The 13,890-nt window shown below is 44.9% G+C and overlaps 2 protein-coding genes across 9 annotated transcripts in view; one reads left to right on the forward strand and one right to left on the reverse strand.

The window, feature by feature from the left end:
- The window catches only part of LOC130358853 (E3 ubiquitin-protein ligase TRIM39-like), a 63,022-nt gene extending 57,002 nt beyond the window's left edge, over positions 1 to 6,020 (reverse strand). For 4 of the 7 annotated variants that reach the window (XM_056562735.1, XM_056562734.1, XM_056562729.1 and 1 more), the window contains exons 1-3: positions 5,910 to 6,020; positions 2,905 to 3,326; positions 2,350 to 2,445 (exon numbers count right to left, since the gene is read on the reverse strand). In XM_056562735.1, coding sequence (XP_056418710.1) covers positions 2,350 to 2,445; positions 2,905 to 3,324 — 516 coding nt within the window. In that variant the 5' untranslated portion in view covers positions 3,325 to 3,326; positions 5,910 to 6,020. The other 3 variants (XM_056562731.1, XM_056562730.1, XM_056562732.1) reach the window with 3 other exon arrangements.
- GTF2H4 (general transcription factor IIH subunit 4) overlaps positions 5,237 to 13,890 on the forward strand; it is a 32,092-nt gene continuing 23,438 nt past the window's right edge. Inside the window, exons 1-3 of one of the 2 annotated variants that reach the window (XM_056562738.1) lie at positions 5,237 to 5,367; positions 7,273 to 7,392; positions 9,449 to 9,553. In XM_056562738.1, coding sequence (XP_056418713.1) covers positions 7,274 to 7,392; positions 9,449 to 9,553 — 224 coding nt within the window. In that variant the 5' untranslated portion in view covers positions 5,237 to 5,367; position 7,273. Of the gene's footprint in view, positions 5,368 to 5,991; positions 6,102 to 7,272; positions 7,393 to 9,448; positions 9,554 to 13,890 lie in introns of those variants that run through there. The other variant, XM_056562737.1, reaches the window with a different exon arrangement.

Raw genomic sequence — 13,890 nt, forward strand, 5'->3', positions numbered from 1 at the left:
AATCATGACCAGCAAACTTTCTAAAATATCATAATCACTGGAAAGTGAATCAATACAAAAAATATAATTCATACGTTCTACTGTCTACAGATGATTACTGACCTTGGTAATATGAATGTAATATGACTATTTTATTGTAAAATTTTATTGCAATATGAAAATAATTTTTATTACACGTTTAACTTTGGAGTATAGTCCATTAGCTAAATTCAGCACAACCCCTTTAGTTAAAAATTATCAGGTTTCTGGTGCCTTACACACTGGCCCCAGCATCTGAACTAGGGATCGACCGATTATCGGTATGGCCGATATTATCGGCCGATAATCACGATTTTGGGCATTATCGGTATCGGCAATTACCTTGATGATAATGCCCCGCCCCCACCCCACCCCCCACCGTAGTGCTGGGCGGTATACCGGTATGGATTTTTGCCCATACCACTATACCGGTCAGGCCCCTCCCCCACCCTCCGAGTCAATAAAAAAAAATTTAACTTACCCGTAATGGGGGTGGTCCGGGCCATCCATCCTTCCTGTAGTGTCCGGCGGCATTCCGGGTGGAGGGTGAATCGGTCCGGGCTGTCCTTCTCCGGGGGTCATCTTCTCCACTCCGGGCAGGCTCCGGCCTAGTATGCTGCATAGACGCCGCTACGCTGTGATGTCAGGTGCGTCACTGCGCACGGGCGTCACTGCGCAGCGGCGTCTATGCTGCATTACTAGGCCGAGGCCTGCCCGGAGTGGAGAAGAGGACCCCCGGAGAAGAAGGACAGCCCGGACCGGCTCACCCTCCACCCGGAATGCCGCCGGACACTACAGGAAGGAAGTGGGAGAGAAGCGGGTGGTGGCGGCGGCCTATGGCACCGCAAAAGCCACTGCAGTGCATTGATTTAAAGCGCCCCCTTTAAATCAATGATCTGCCGCGGTGTCGCGGGGGGATAAATAGCCGATAATTTATACCGGACTATCGGTATAAGTTATCGTCTATCGGCCCTAACCTCCACTGATTATCGGTATCGGCCCTAAAAAAACGATATCGGTCGATCCCTAATCTGAACGTTCTCACCTTGTTCTCCTAGGCTTGATGCATAAAGTCAACATTGACCATCACAAACCAAATACAAGTGACTGCACAGTCACAGGGGAGTCAGTGTGGTGGCTTAAAGTCACACTCACTGTGCCATCCTCCTACTAGCCAGACTAGATTGACAGCCTAAATGTAAGCCCTTCACATTTAATCAAGATGGTCTGAGTGGGAGGAGGGTGCAGCAAGTGTGACTGGCACCTGCTGTGTCCGCACCATGTGACTGGATAGTAGTTATCTGTATACGGCGCACACTGTTCAAAGTTTTTTTTCAGGTTCATGCAGCAACGCATAGAACATAGGAGAATGGCGTCAGAACATTAGGGGAGATTTATCAAGATCTGATCGGTTGCTATAGGCAACTGGCCGACTTTTCCACTGCAAAAGTTTAAATGAATCTCCCCCATTGATCCTGGAGCCAATGTGAGAGGCATCGGGGACCTGCTTTATTTTAAATGGTCAATTTAACTTCAAAACAACTTTCCTCCAATTCATAGCCTGTGTCACTCCTAACATCTCTGTAAATCAAAAATGACTCCTTACACCAAAAAACAGCTCTAAAAACCTGGCCCTAGGCATCTCACTCCCCTGCAATCTGCTGTTTTCTGCCTGTTGGTTCATTCAAAACAGCAAGACATAACACAGGAAATGAGGATTTAGCATGTGGTCTGTGCTGGGGAGAGGAGAGAAAGAAAGACAGTGTACTTATATCTGTAAGGCTAAGTTCACACGGCAGAATTTCTGCACCGAATTCTGCATGAAAATTCTGCAAATTAATTACCCATTCACGTCAATGGAATTCCTGCAGCGGAAAGTTTAAAGTGTCTAGTGGATCTGGATTGTCCATTCAAGGTAAATCTAGGCTTCCCTCTCATCTCAGCAGCAGTACTAAGCGTAACCATTTCCTTACTATGCTGATGCTGTTTACTCCCTTTCTACTCACAGCACTTTGCAAACCCTACTTCTGCCAAAAGCCATCTATAGTGGTATATTGTATATCATCCCCCAGCACAGTGCCAGTCTGTTCAGTGCTTAGGATAAGCCTTACCTTGCTGTCCTGCAGTTTCTTTTATGTCTGCTTACATTCCCACTTGCAAAAACCTGTGTGCATCAGTACCATCAATCAGTGTCCTGAGGCCAATAGGACTCTAGTTACACTCCTGCTAAGACTGTGCTATTATCCCCCCAAAAATGATAATCTATCCCATTGATTAAAGAGGTTGCACTGTATTTAACTTTAAAGGTTTCCTACTAGTGTGTAACTATACCTGTAGCTCTACAGCTTTCTCTTCTTCTCCAGTTATACGTTGGGCAATACTGGCAAGCTCCTTTCTTAATGCCTGCATACGATCTTGAACTTCGCCCTGTTTAAGGAGGATTAACATGGCTGATATAGACTAAGTAACATTATAATACTGGCCTACAAGCATCATCATTATGACATTGTTTCTCATCGATTACTAGCGTACACATGTCTAGACCTGACCATCCAAAATTGCATTGAAAAGTGTTCCTTTATGGGGGGAGCTCTTCTCAAAGAAAATGGCCACAGTGCATAATTGTAAAGAAGACTGAAAATCAGTCACACACAAAATCTTGTCTGGATAAAGGTGAGGTCTTCTTAAAGGGATAGACTTTTGGAGAAGTTTCACTGTATATGTCAATATATGCATGTAAACGTATACAAACTCCCTCCTAGCAAACTCCCTCCTAGCTTACAGAAGCCAAAATATGCTATTTTCTAACATCTCTCTTCCCAGTGTCACTTAAAAAATTATTCTGAAAGTTTAAAGTGCTCCCCTTTTCCTCATAGGGGACTTTACCTTAAATTCCTTGCTTGTTTCTTCTACCGGTATTACCGTATGGCTCCTGTGATAGAATGACTCTCTGCACACAACACAGATTTCTTTAGCATCATTTATACAATACAATTTGAGCGGCTCTTGGTGCTTCTCACACTGTTTCCGGTGTTCTTCACCTCCTTTTGCTTCCATCAGCTGAGCAGAAATCTTCAGGACACTTCCCACAACACGATTGGGTCTTAGGAACTTCCATCTGGACACCTTCCGACACTGAGGGCACGAGAAGTTGCTGCGAACGCCCTTCCATGTTCGAGATATACATTCTCGACAAAAGTTGTGACCACATTGTATAGAGACCGGGTCTATGAAGTTATCGAGGCAAATGGGACAGGTTAGTTCCTCCTGGAGGTCTTTAACGGGATCGGCCTGTGCCCTCGCCATTGCTGAAGGATAGAAAGGCATACAGCTATTTTAGGACATATGAGGATAACATGTATACAGGAGGTCCCTTGTCTGCGGTTATCGCACCTAGATAACAATTAGAGCCCATGCTCACTATGGAATTTCCAAGCAGAATTCCATTTAGAAATCCCACTGCTATCAATTTTGCTGCACAGTGCACACTATGGGATTAGCGCTGCCGCTAAAAATTAATCCAGCAAAAAAATGAAAATGTTAATTCTTTCAGCAGAATACCAAGCAGAATGCATTGCCAGCTATAAGAACTGCCAATACACATGGGGTGGAAATTCTGTAGTGTGCATAATCCTTTACTGTCAGGCGTCCATTTCATGTTATGTAATATCAGTATAAGGCAGTATAAGGTGTTCACACTGCGTTTCTGTCTCCTTTTGTTTCTGTGACCATACGTTTAATTATTCTGTATGCAAATATGAAGTCAACTATGCTATTGCGCACCAAAAAAAAAAAAAAGTACTTGTATGTCCCTGATATCTATCCTGATAAATGCAGACAAAAAAAAATCCCTCTCCCGTTCCCTATACTCCCTTGCTCCCTCACGGAGGCCTCTTCATAATTTGCTCTGTTATCTAGAGTGGTGCAGGACCTGTTGCGTGATGACATCATTTCAGCTTGCAGAAAAGGTCCTGCACCACTAACAGAGCGAAGGATGAAAAAGCCTCAGCGCTGGAGTATAGAGACGATAAAGTGGATTGTTTTTCTTTCTTTTCTTTTGGAGGGGACTTTTCCGGGGGAACTACTATGTGGAGGCACTAACCTAATAGAAGGTTTCCTACCTACCACCTGACTACTTGGAGCTTTAACCTAAAAGGGGAGGGTTCCCTACCTACCTATCGGGGGCTTTAACCTTATAGGGGGATTTTCTACTTACATATCTTCTGGGTTTTCCACCTATGAGCGGAGGGTTACCCACCTACCAGATTTTCGGTTGCATATAATCCTCAGAGGATTTTGCTACTATTGACTTCAATGGGTTTGAAGAAAAATAATCTGCAAATCTGCCTCTATAGCGGATTTTCCGCTGACCCATTGAAGTCAAGGGTAGCAAAATCCACTGCAGATTTTCCGCAGCAGATACGCATTCCTACCTACTGGGGGTTTCTACCTAATAGTTAAAGGGGTAGTCCAGTGCTGAAAAACGTATCCCCTATCCTAAGGATAGGGGATAAGTTTCAGATCGTGGGGGTCCGACCGCTGGGGCCCCCTGAAATCTCCGCACGAAGTGGCGGCCGACACGCCCCCTCAATAAATTGCTATGGCAGAGCCGGAGATTGCGGAAGGCAGCGCTCCGGCTCTGTCATAGAGTTGTAGTGAAGGAGCGTGTCAGCTGACGCTTTGTGCAGTGGTCAAAACGTCCCCTTCCCGCGGGCCGCCGGGGCCCCGTACAGGAGATCGCGGGGGGCCCCAGCGGTCGCACCCCCCACGAACTGAAACTTATCCCCTATCCTTAGTTTTTCAGCACTGGATATCTCCTTTACGATTCCCTACCTACTGGGGGCTTCTACCTTACAGAAGGAATTCTCTACTTATTTACTGAGGCCTCTACCTAATAGAAGAGAGAGGATTCCCTACCTAACTACTGGGGTGATATCTTAAAGGAGAACTCCAGAATAGAAAAATTGTCCTCTATAATGCCGGCAGTAAAAAAATAAATAGATACGTACCTTCATTCGCTCCTCCGGTAACCCACTCCGGTCTCCGCCGCGATCCTCTTCCTGGTTGCCGGTGGTCGGCGAGTCTCATACTGCATTCAGCCAATCACCGGCCGCAGCGAAGTCCAGATTCGGCCGGCGATAGGCTGAGCGGCAGTGTGATGTTTTCGGCCCCGGCAGCAGGTGCCGGGGCCAAAAAACGTCACACTGCCGCTCAGCCTATCGCTGGCTGAGTTGGGACTTCGCTGCGGCCGGTGATTGGCTGAATGCAGTAGGAGACTCGCCGACCACCGGCAACCAGGAAGAGGATCGCGGCGGAGACCGGAGTGGGTTACCGCTGGAGCGAAGGAAGGTACGTATCTATTTATTTTTTTACTGCCGGCAGTATGGAGGACAATTTTTCTATTCTGGAGTTCTCCTTTAATTAGGAGTTTCAGAGAGGGCCTCAAGCTCGACTTTACCTAAGGCAATGGCAGAGGATGTCCGGGCATGCTGGGAGTTGTAGTTTTGCAACAACTGGAGGCACACTGGTTGGGAAACACTGACTTATTTATGTGCAGGATGTGAAGCTGTGTCCAGTCATTTCCATTACATTAAAATCTGCTGCTTCAAATCATGTGAATCAAATATGCGCAGTATACTGTATGTGTGAATAGACCCCAAAGAGGCAGCCGTTTAGCGGTAATTTCCCTCCAGGCTCACACGCTGCAGATTCTCCATGTAAAAACTGAACACCCACAATTCACAGCGGTAAAATGATGCCCAACCTGTAGCAATGTAGGCGCTCTCTGTGCTACCTCTAGGCTGCGGCTGTCAGGGTATGTTGGGAGTTGTGGTTTCCCGAATATATGGCGCAACGCAATCAATAAAAACTTAACGCACAGCGCCCGATACCTCCAAAGGCCGTTCTCCCTGACAGACACGATGACGTAGAAGTCACGTGCTGTTAGAGGCGGCCCACGTGACCTTCATACCGTCCTATTCCACACTGCAGCGGCAAGGGCCTTCTGATCACGTGACATGCGGAGTCACGTGGCTCAAGATCCCAAGCTGGCCGGTGTTGTTCCGGGAGGTTCCTGCAGTGAAGTGGGTGACGGGGAGTAGTGTTTTTTGGTGATAGACGAAATGAGGGGGGAGGGGGAGTCACGGGGGTTTGTCTGCATAGGTTATAGCCATTTAAGCAGGTTTAGGTTAAGATACCATATTTCAGTGTTTCCCAACCAGGGTGCCTCCAGCTGTTGCAAAATAACAACTCCCAGCATGTCCAAATTGCCAAAGGCTTTACGGGCATGCTGGTAGTTGTAGTTTTGCAACAACTGGAGACACACTGGTTCAAAAACACTGCCTTATTTTATGTAGTGTAGAAAAGTGTGTAGTATCAAAATATATATATATATATATATATATATATATATATATATATATGTCAGGATCACAGTGGGTTACTAGGGGCATAGGAAAGGATGATATACAGAGATAATAAAAATCCATCAGAAAAACATGTTATTTTATATGCCTATTTAAAAAAAGTGTTAGCACAAGATCCACACAGAAAATTACCTGCGGGCACTGGCAGGACTGCACGGAAATGCACCGTCCACACAGAGGGCAATTTATTTCTGAGCGGATTGTGCAAAAAAAGAATCAACATGTTAATTCTTTCTGGGGAGACGGAAATCGAAATGTGCAGATGCTTCAGCTGTGGAAATTCCACTGTGTGCACGGTGCAGTGTAATCCCAAGTGAAAACAATGGGACTCTGCTTCATCAAAATTTCCGAGCAGAATTTTCCCACTGGAATCTGCCGAACTTCCTGCGCGTGAACCAGGCTTATGAAAGAAAATCCCGGTGGTGCCCAAATGTGTCATGAATGTAGTCAAAACAATGTTAGCGCTTCAAAGATCAGTGCCCATAGTCTGATACAGCGTTTCCCTACATGTGTGCCTCCAGCTGTTGCAAGAACTACAACTCTCAGCATGCCCGGACAGCCTTTGGCTGTCCGGGCATGCTGGGAATTGTAGTTCTTGAAATAGCTGGAGGCACACTGGTCTGATAGCACAGTGCTCGAGCCCGGATAAGACCCAGGAATTAAGATTTTTTGTTGTTGTTGTTAAAATACATCATAATTTGTATATATTATTATAATTTTTTTTCTTGCACTAAAAAAAAGATACTTGCCCCAGAATATAAAATGTATATTCCATGCTACTTTTTCTGTACATTTGATCTAATTGTGTGATTCTTGTTTGTATTCCTAGAATGAAGCTGCAGCGAGTCCAACTGAAGTGCAAGAACCTGCATGAGTTTCTTCAAGAACTGAGCCCAGGGATTCTCGATCGTCTGTACAATCATCCTGCTACGTGCCTGGCTGTTTTTAGGTGAACCTTAAATGATAAAACAGGAGTCTGTATGGCCTTACAGTCGGCGATGTCCAGACTGTTATAGAGAGATGTAGAGATATTACAATGCAGTAAATGCATTGAAAATGCTAACTTGAATTGAGGGGTCCACTTGTGTGTGTGAGGCCTCTTCTTCATGAATTTTTAGGATGGGTTCACATTAGGGATCGACCGATATCGATTTTTTTAGGGCCAATACTGATAATCTGTAAACTTTCAGGCCGATATTCCGGTATAAGTTATCGGCTATTTCTTCAACCCCCCCGGCCCCGCAGAAGCCGCTGCAGATGAATGATTTTAAAGCGGGCGCCTTAAATCAATTAACTGCCGCAGCTTTTGCGGGGCCACAGACCACCACCACCGCCCGCTTCTCTCCCTCTTACTGTCCTGGGGTCCTCCTGAGTCCAACCACCACCACCCCTGACACCCCCCCCCCCCCTGCCTATCCTCTGGCCAGAGACCGCCACCCGCTTCTCTCCCCCTGCCGGTCCTGAAACCAACCACTGTCGCTGCCCCATTGCCTCCCCCATCCCCGGTTTTATAATTACCTGTTCCTGGAGTCCGCGCTACTTCTGGCTCCGGCGCCGTCCTGAGCTGTCACTGTGCGCACTGACGGTGACGTCGTGTTGAGGACGTCACTCGTCATTGCACAGCGCACATCAATAGCGCAGGACGCCGCAGGAGCCAGAAGTAGCACGGACCCCGGGAACAGGTAATTATAAAACCGGGGATGGGGGAGGCAATGGGGCAGCGGCGGTCTCTGGCCAAGGGGGTGGGGCCAGACAGGACATTATTGGCAAGGTAATTGCCGATACAGATAACGTCCAAAATCGTTAATATCGATAATCGGTCAATCCCTAGTTCACATGCAATATTTTTATCAGTATTTTAGTCAGAACCGGTATTTACTGCACATCTTTGCAATATAGTTTTTCTCTGTGTTGGTCCCACTCCCCATTTTGGCTAAAATACTGGGCAAAATACTGTGTGTAAATCCGGCCTTGTAAAAAGGGGTTTCAGGGACATTTATATTGATGACCAATCCTCAGGAAACGCCTGCAATATTAGCTCAGCTAGTGAAAGGGTCGATGGCGCCCTTATCTGGTACAGCATTGCACATTTGGAAGCAGCTCTGCTTGGTATTGCAGCTCATTTGACTTATTCAGTGTACAGTACAGTTTTTTGTTATTCTCTTATATTATCGATAACTGCCATTAAAGGAGTACTCCGCTGCTCAGCGTTTGGAACAAACTGTTCCGAACGCTGGAGCCGTCGCAGGGAGCTCGTGACCTCATAGCCCCACCCCCTCATGACGTCATGCCCTGCCCCCTGTCACGCCCCCTCCAATAGACTTGCATTGCGAGGGTGGGGCGTGACATGAGGGGGCGGGGCTATGACGTCACGAGCTGTCGGCGCCGGCTCCAGCGTTCGTAACAATTTATTCCAAACGCTGAGCAGTGGCGTACCCCTTCAAAGGGATTGTCTAGTGGAAACAGTTAAATTTGTACTGTCCCCAGGCAGCTACAAAAATAATAAACATGTTGACTACCCTTCCCTTGTAGTTCCGGTATCATGGCGCCCCATCTCCGGACAGTGCTGTTAGCCAATCACTGGCCAAAGCAGGGAACCGCTGCTGCCAGTGATGGAAGGAGTGCCGATATGACGTCACATCGAAAGTTCTGTCTGGCTCCGCTGAAGCAGGCTGTCAGTGGAGCCGACCGGAGCTGTAGACTTGAAGTCTTATTGCCGCTCCGCCAATCACTGGCTGCAGAGGTTCCCTGCTTTGGCCAGTGATTGGCTAGCAGCACTGTCAGTTCCCTTGGCTATAGATGCTATGCTCTGCAGCTCATGGGAAAGCTCGGTCACCAGCCTTGGAGAGGGCGCCATCACACCGGAGCTACAAGGCCAAAAAGTGAGATAAAATGTTTATTATTTTTGTAGGCAGACTAAGGGCCAATAAGAAAGAATTTAATTCCACTGTACAACCCTTTAAATATGATATTTAATTATTAAAACCTTGTCACTGTTTTTACAGGGAACTCCCAGGACTCGCCAAGAACTATGTGATGCGTATGCTGTTTCTTGAACAGCCATTGCCCCAAGCAGCTGTTGCTTTGTGGGTGAAAAAAGAAAATCACAAGTAAGAAATGACTGAAACAAACCGCTGACTTAGTTTTGATATGTTAGATCTGTATTCAGATGGATCCCAATGGTTTTTGTTTCCAACAGAAAACTTATGACCTCAAGAACAGTGTTGCCTGTAGTGTCTTTCAAAAGAGAAACCATTTGGCATATTTGGGCCTTGAAAGGTGCCAGGTGTTCAGATGGTATTAGAAAATTAAACTGTACAGAAGCTGCTACAATAACTTTGTATTTTGGTTAGGACTGGTTTATCTCTGCTCATTCTTCTTCTTCCGGTATTGTAAAATTCCACATCACATTGCAGGTCTGTGTGGCAAACAAATGCCGATTTATTGTCATGCTCTTCTTCCTGTGTGTTTATTTTTATTATTTTTTTTAGTTAGAAAGCTGAATAAATCACTCCTCATTTTTACCCCTAGATGGCATCGGCATACATGTACACCCTTGACGTTTAATGCACCAGGGTGTAAATGAATGCCCTGGAGTGTGAAGTTACTATAAAGTGAGCGCAGGAGCTGCACTCGCTTCTTAGGTGGTGAGTGAAGGCTATTATCCGTAGCCTGACATTCCCCAATAATGGTGGGGATTGGCAATCCAGCTGCTGCCCATCATTAATCCTTTTTTTGCTGTGAACAATGTCGATCATGGCGTCTTAAGTATTAAATCCTACATTCCTGTTAATGCAGCATGCTCATCAGATGAGTTAAAATGGCGGTGAGGGGTCCCTTTAGCTGCCTGTGCACCGATCCAATAATACATAATGCTGTACAATATGCATAGCATTATGCAATGAATTCAATCTAGTGATTGTACTTAAAGAAAGGGGTTCCAGCTGTTGCAAATAGTAGGAATAGTATTAGACTTCCAATGGTGATCTGAATGTTGGGGGAAGGTAAGCTAGACACGTTTCGGGAGTGACCCCTTTTTCAATAGCTATAGTATACCCCATGTTTGAGGGTTTATATAATCCATGTTGCTTTAATTGGCGGCATTTTTGGAGTTCATTACAAAATGTGAACTGGGTTGTTGGTGGTATATAAAACACGAACTAGATCATGCACAACTTAGACATAGTATATTAGAAAAACTCAGATCCTACTAGTCAATGGGTGAATATGAAGATGTAAATAAAATTAGGATAAGTTATATAGATGTATAATAGAGATGAGCGAACTTACAGTAAATTTGATTCGTCACAAACTTCTTGGCTCAGCAGTTGATGCATTATCCTGCATAAATTAGTTCAGCTTTCAGGTGCTCCGGTGGGCTGGAAAAGGTGGATACAGTACTAGGAAAGAGTCTCCTAGGACTTTCCAGCCCACCGGAGCACCTGAAAGCTGAACTAATTTATGCAGGAAAAGTCATCAACTGCCGAGCCGAGAAGTTTGTGACGAATCGAATTTACTGTAAGTTGGCTCATCTCTAATGTATAATTAGTTTATATATAGAATGTAAATAAATAAAATAGATAAAATACAATATGACATATTAATGTGGGGTGAATAACATAACTTGTGTGTTTTAATAAATATGAGTATATGGATATATGAAACCATGAATAGTGAGATGAGCGTATGTGTAAAAATGGGTATATATAAATAAATGAATATGTGAAAAATTATATAGAAATTGTAGATGAAAATATGTAAATGTACAAAGGTTGGTACATAAATTGGTATAAAAATAAAATTGGGTATATAGAAGTACAAAAATAGTAAAAATTATGTATAGACTTTTTATATAAAAATTATGTAGGAATTACATGTAAAAATAGAAGATGTGGGTAAAATTTATATGAAAAAGGGGAATGAGTGGTGTGGTCTAAAACCGAATGACATAATGGTATAAGGTACTATAATTTAGATATGACAATAAATAAGACAATAAATGTGGACTGCTGGTGCAGATGTATTTTATTGTTTGAGTAGATCCATAGAAGGGTCCTGCTAGGACTACTATATTAAACTAACTATTTATACTCTATTCATATACTGCTAGCCTATCACTTTATCGCCTATTCACATACACGCCTACCTCATTATTACACATACACTCCTACATTTCTACTAAATTTTAATATATACCCATCCTTGTAATATATACCTAGAGGTCTGTATATACTATTATATTTTCTTTCTGGTGGACAATAAACTCAACTTTAGCATTCAGTGTCAGGCAGCGGCTGCCAAGGGTAACAAAGTCATGGGATGTATCGAGAGAGGGATAGAGGCTCATGACATGGACATTGTTTTGCCTCTGTATAAATCACTAGTCAGACCACATATGGAGTATTCTTTTTTTTTTTTTTTTCCAAATCAAAAGGTTTATTGAAGTTTTTCATAAACTTTTACAAGCACGAAATGGGTAACAGTTCAAGAAGTAAGCAAGGGAGTGCCCTTTCACTCGGTAACTAATAACAGTCTAAACAGAGTGTCTATTGGTTAGTAGGAGGAAGTCACACAAAAATAAATTTCTAGTATTAGAGCAATCTCACTCCGTTCAGAGTGGCCTAAGGCCAAGCGGCTGGGAGGCGACTCCCGTATCATCATTGTCTATAAGAATGGAATGGAAGAAGAAGAAGAAGAAGAAACAAAAGAGAGAGAGAGAAAGAAAAAAAGAAGAGAAGGGGCTATGTCAGGGGGAGAGGGTGGGAGGAAAGAAGGAGTGTGGGGTAAGGGTGGAGGATGGAGGGGGGGGGGATATGTTGGAAGGTGTAAGGACCAGAGAGAGATAACTATGAACTAACCTCCGAGCCCGGAACAATCTGGAAACTCCGGAGCACCCGGGTCTGAGCTGTCTGTTAGTCATGGGATCAAGGCGTCAGAGTGTCCAGAGAGTGAGGAACGGTCAGCAAATGCAGCGCGACGTAATGGCATAGAGAGTTGTCAGTTACTGAGGTGTAGTGTTTCATAATCTGTGGAAGTGGCGAAGGCCACCCAGGGGGACCAGACTAAATGATATTTTGTCAGTTGCTTACTGGATTCCGCTAACAGTTCCTCCATCCTGTGTAGTCTAGAAACCTCCTGTAACCATGATGAAATGGATGGTGAGACAGTCGTCTTCCATAACCTTGGTATCACTGCCCTAGCAGCCAATAATAGGAACAGGATCAAACGGGTCGTGTGTCTGTCGACCGATGAGGGTATGATTGATAGAAGTAGAATATCGGGTGTACGCTGTAAGCGTACTTCTGTTATGCGTTTGATCACATCCAGCACCCTTGACCAAAAGGGGGCCAGAGAGGGACACGTGAGCCACGTATGTAGCATTGTACCTCTATCTGAGAGACATCTCCAGCATAAGTCCGGGACATTAGGGTACATGGATGCCAGCAAAGTAGGAACTCTGTACCATCTTGTGAGCAATTTATAATTAGTTTCCTGTGCTTTACAGGATATAGAGGTTTTATGACAATTATAGAGAGCTTTCCTCCAGTCTATGTCAGAAATCGAGGATCCCATGTCCCTCTCCCAGCCCGTCCTGAAAGGCAAAGGCTCGGTGGAGTGTTTCGCCAAGAGCAATGGGTAGAGTATACTGATTGCGTTCTGGACAGGCGCGGATGATACACAGAGTCGTTCAAAGTCACTAAGCTGTCTGTGAAGGTGCAACTTTGTTTTTGTAGAGTTGTAGAAATGGGTCAGTTGTGCATATTGGAACAAGTGAGTCGTTGAGGGGGGGTGACCTCCAAGTAGGTCCGGTAACGGCTTCAGTCCCGTCTGCGTGAGGAGTGATGATAGGGTGGTATACGTCTGTTTATGGAGTGTAAGGAATTGGCTCTGGTGTAATGTCGGAGGGAACAGTGGATTATTGAACAGTGGTAAGAGTGGGCCATTCTGGTCAAGCAGTTCAAGTCGGGACATGAATCTAGACCTAGCTTTACAAATAGAGGATATTACCGGGGGTAGATTGTCCAGGGTCATACGGCTATTAGCTGTTCTCGGGCTCCATATTACTGCTCTTGGGTCACATCCCACTGACTGATGTTCAAGACGTACCCATTGCTTGTCTTGCGTATGGTGGAAGCAATCTAGGACGCGTGTCAGCACCGAGGCCAGGTAGTAGGAGGTGTATTCTGGTAGGGCAAGGCCCCCATCGCATTTCTTTCTGACCAAGATTCGCCTGGCCAATCTGGGGTGTTTGTGTGCCCATATGAATTTTGATTGGAGTGATACTAATTCTTTAAAAAAGGTGCGAGGGAGAAGGACTGGCAGGCAGGAGAAGAGGTAGAGTAGGCGGGGTAAAATATTCATTTTGAAGATATTGATTCTCCCTAACCAGGAAAAGTCTCTCTTGTCCCATCTAGTGAGGTCATTTCCCAGCTGGAGTAGTAGTGGG

This window comes from Hyla sarda, chromosome 2 (assembly GCF_029499605.1).
Source record: "Hyla sarda isolate aHylSar1 chromosome 2, aHylSar1.hap1, whole genome shotgun sequence".
Taxonomy (NCBI): Eukaryota; Metazoa; Chordata; class Amphibia; order Anura; family Hylidae; genus Hyla; species Hyla sarda.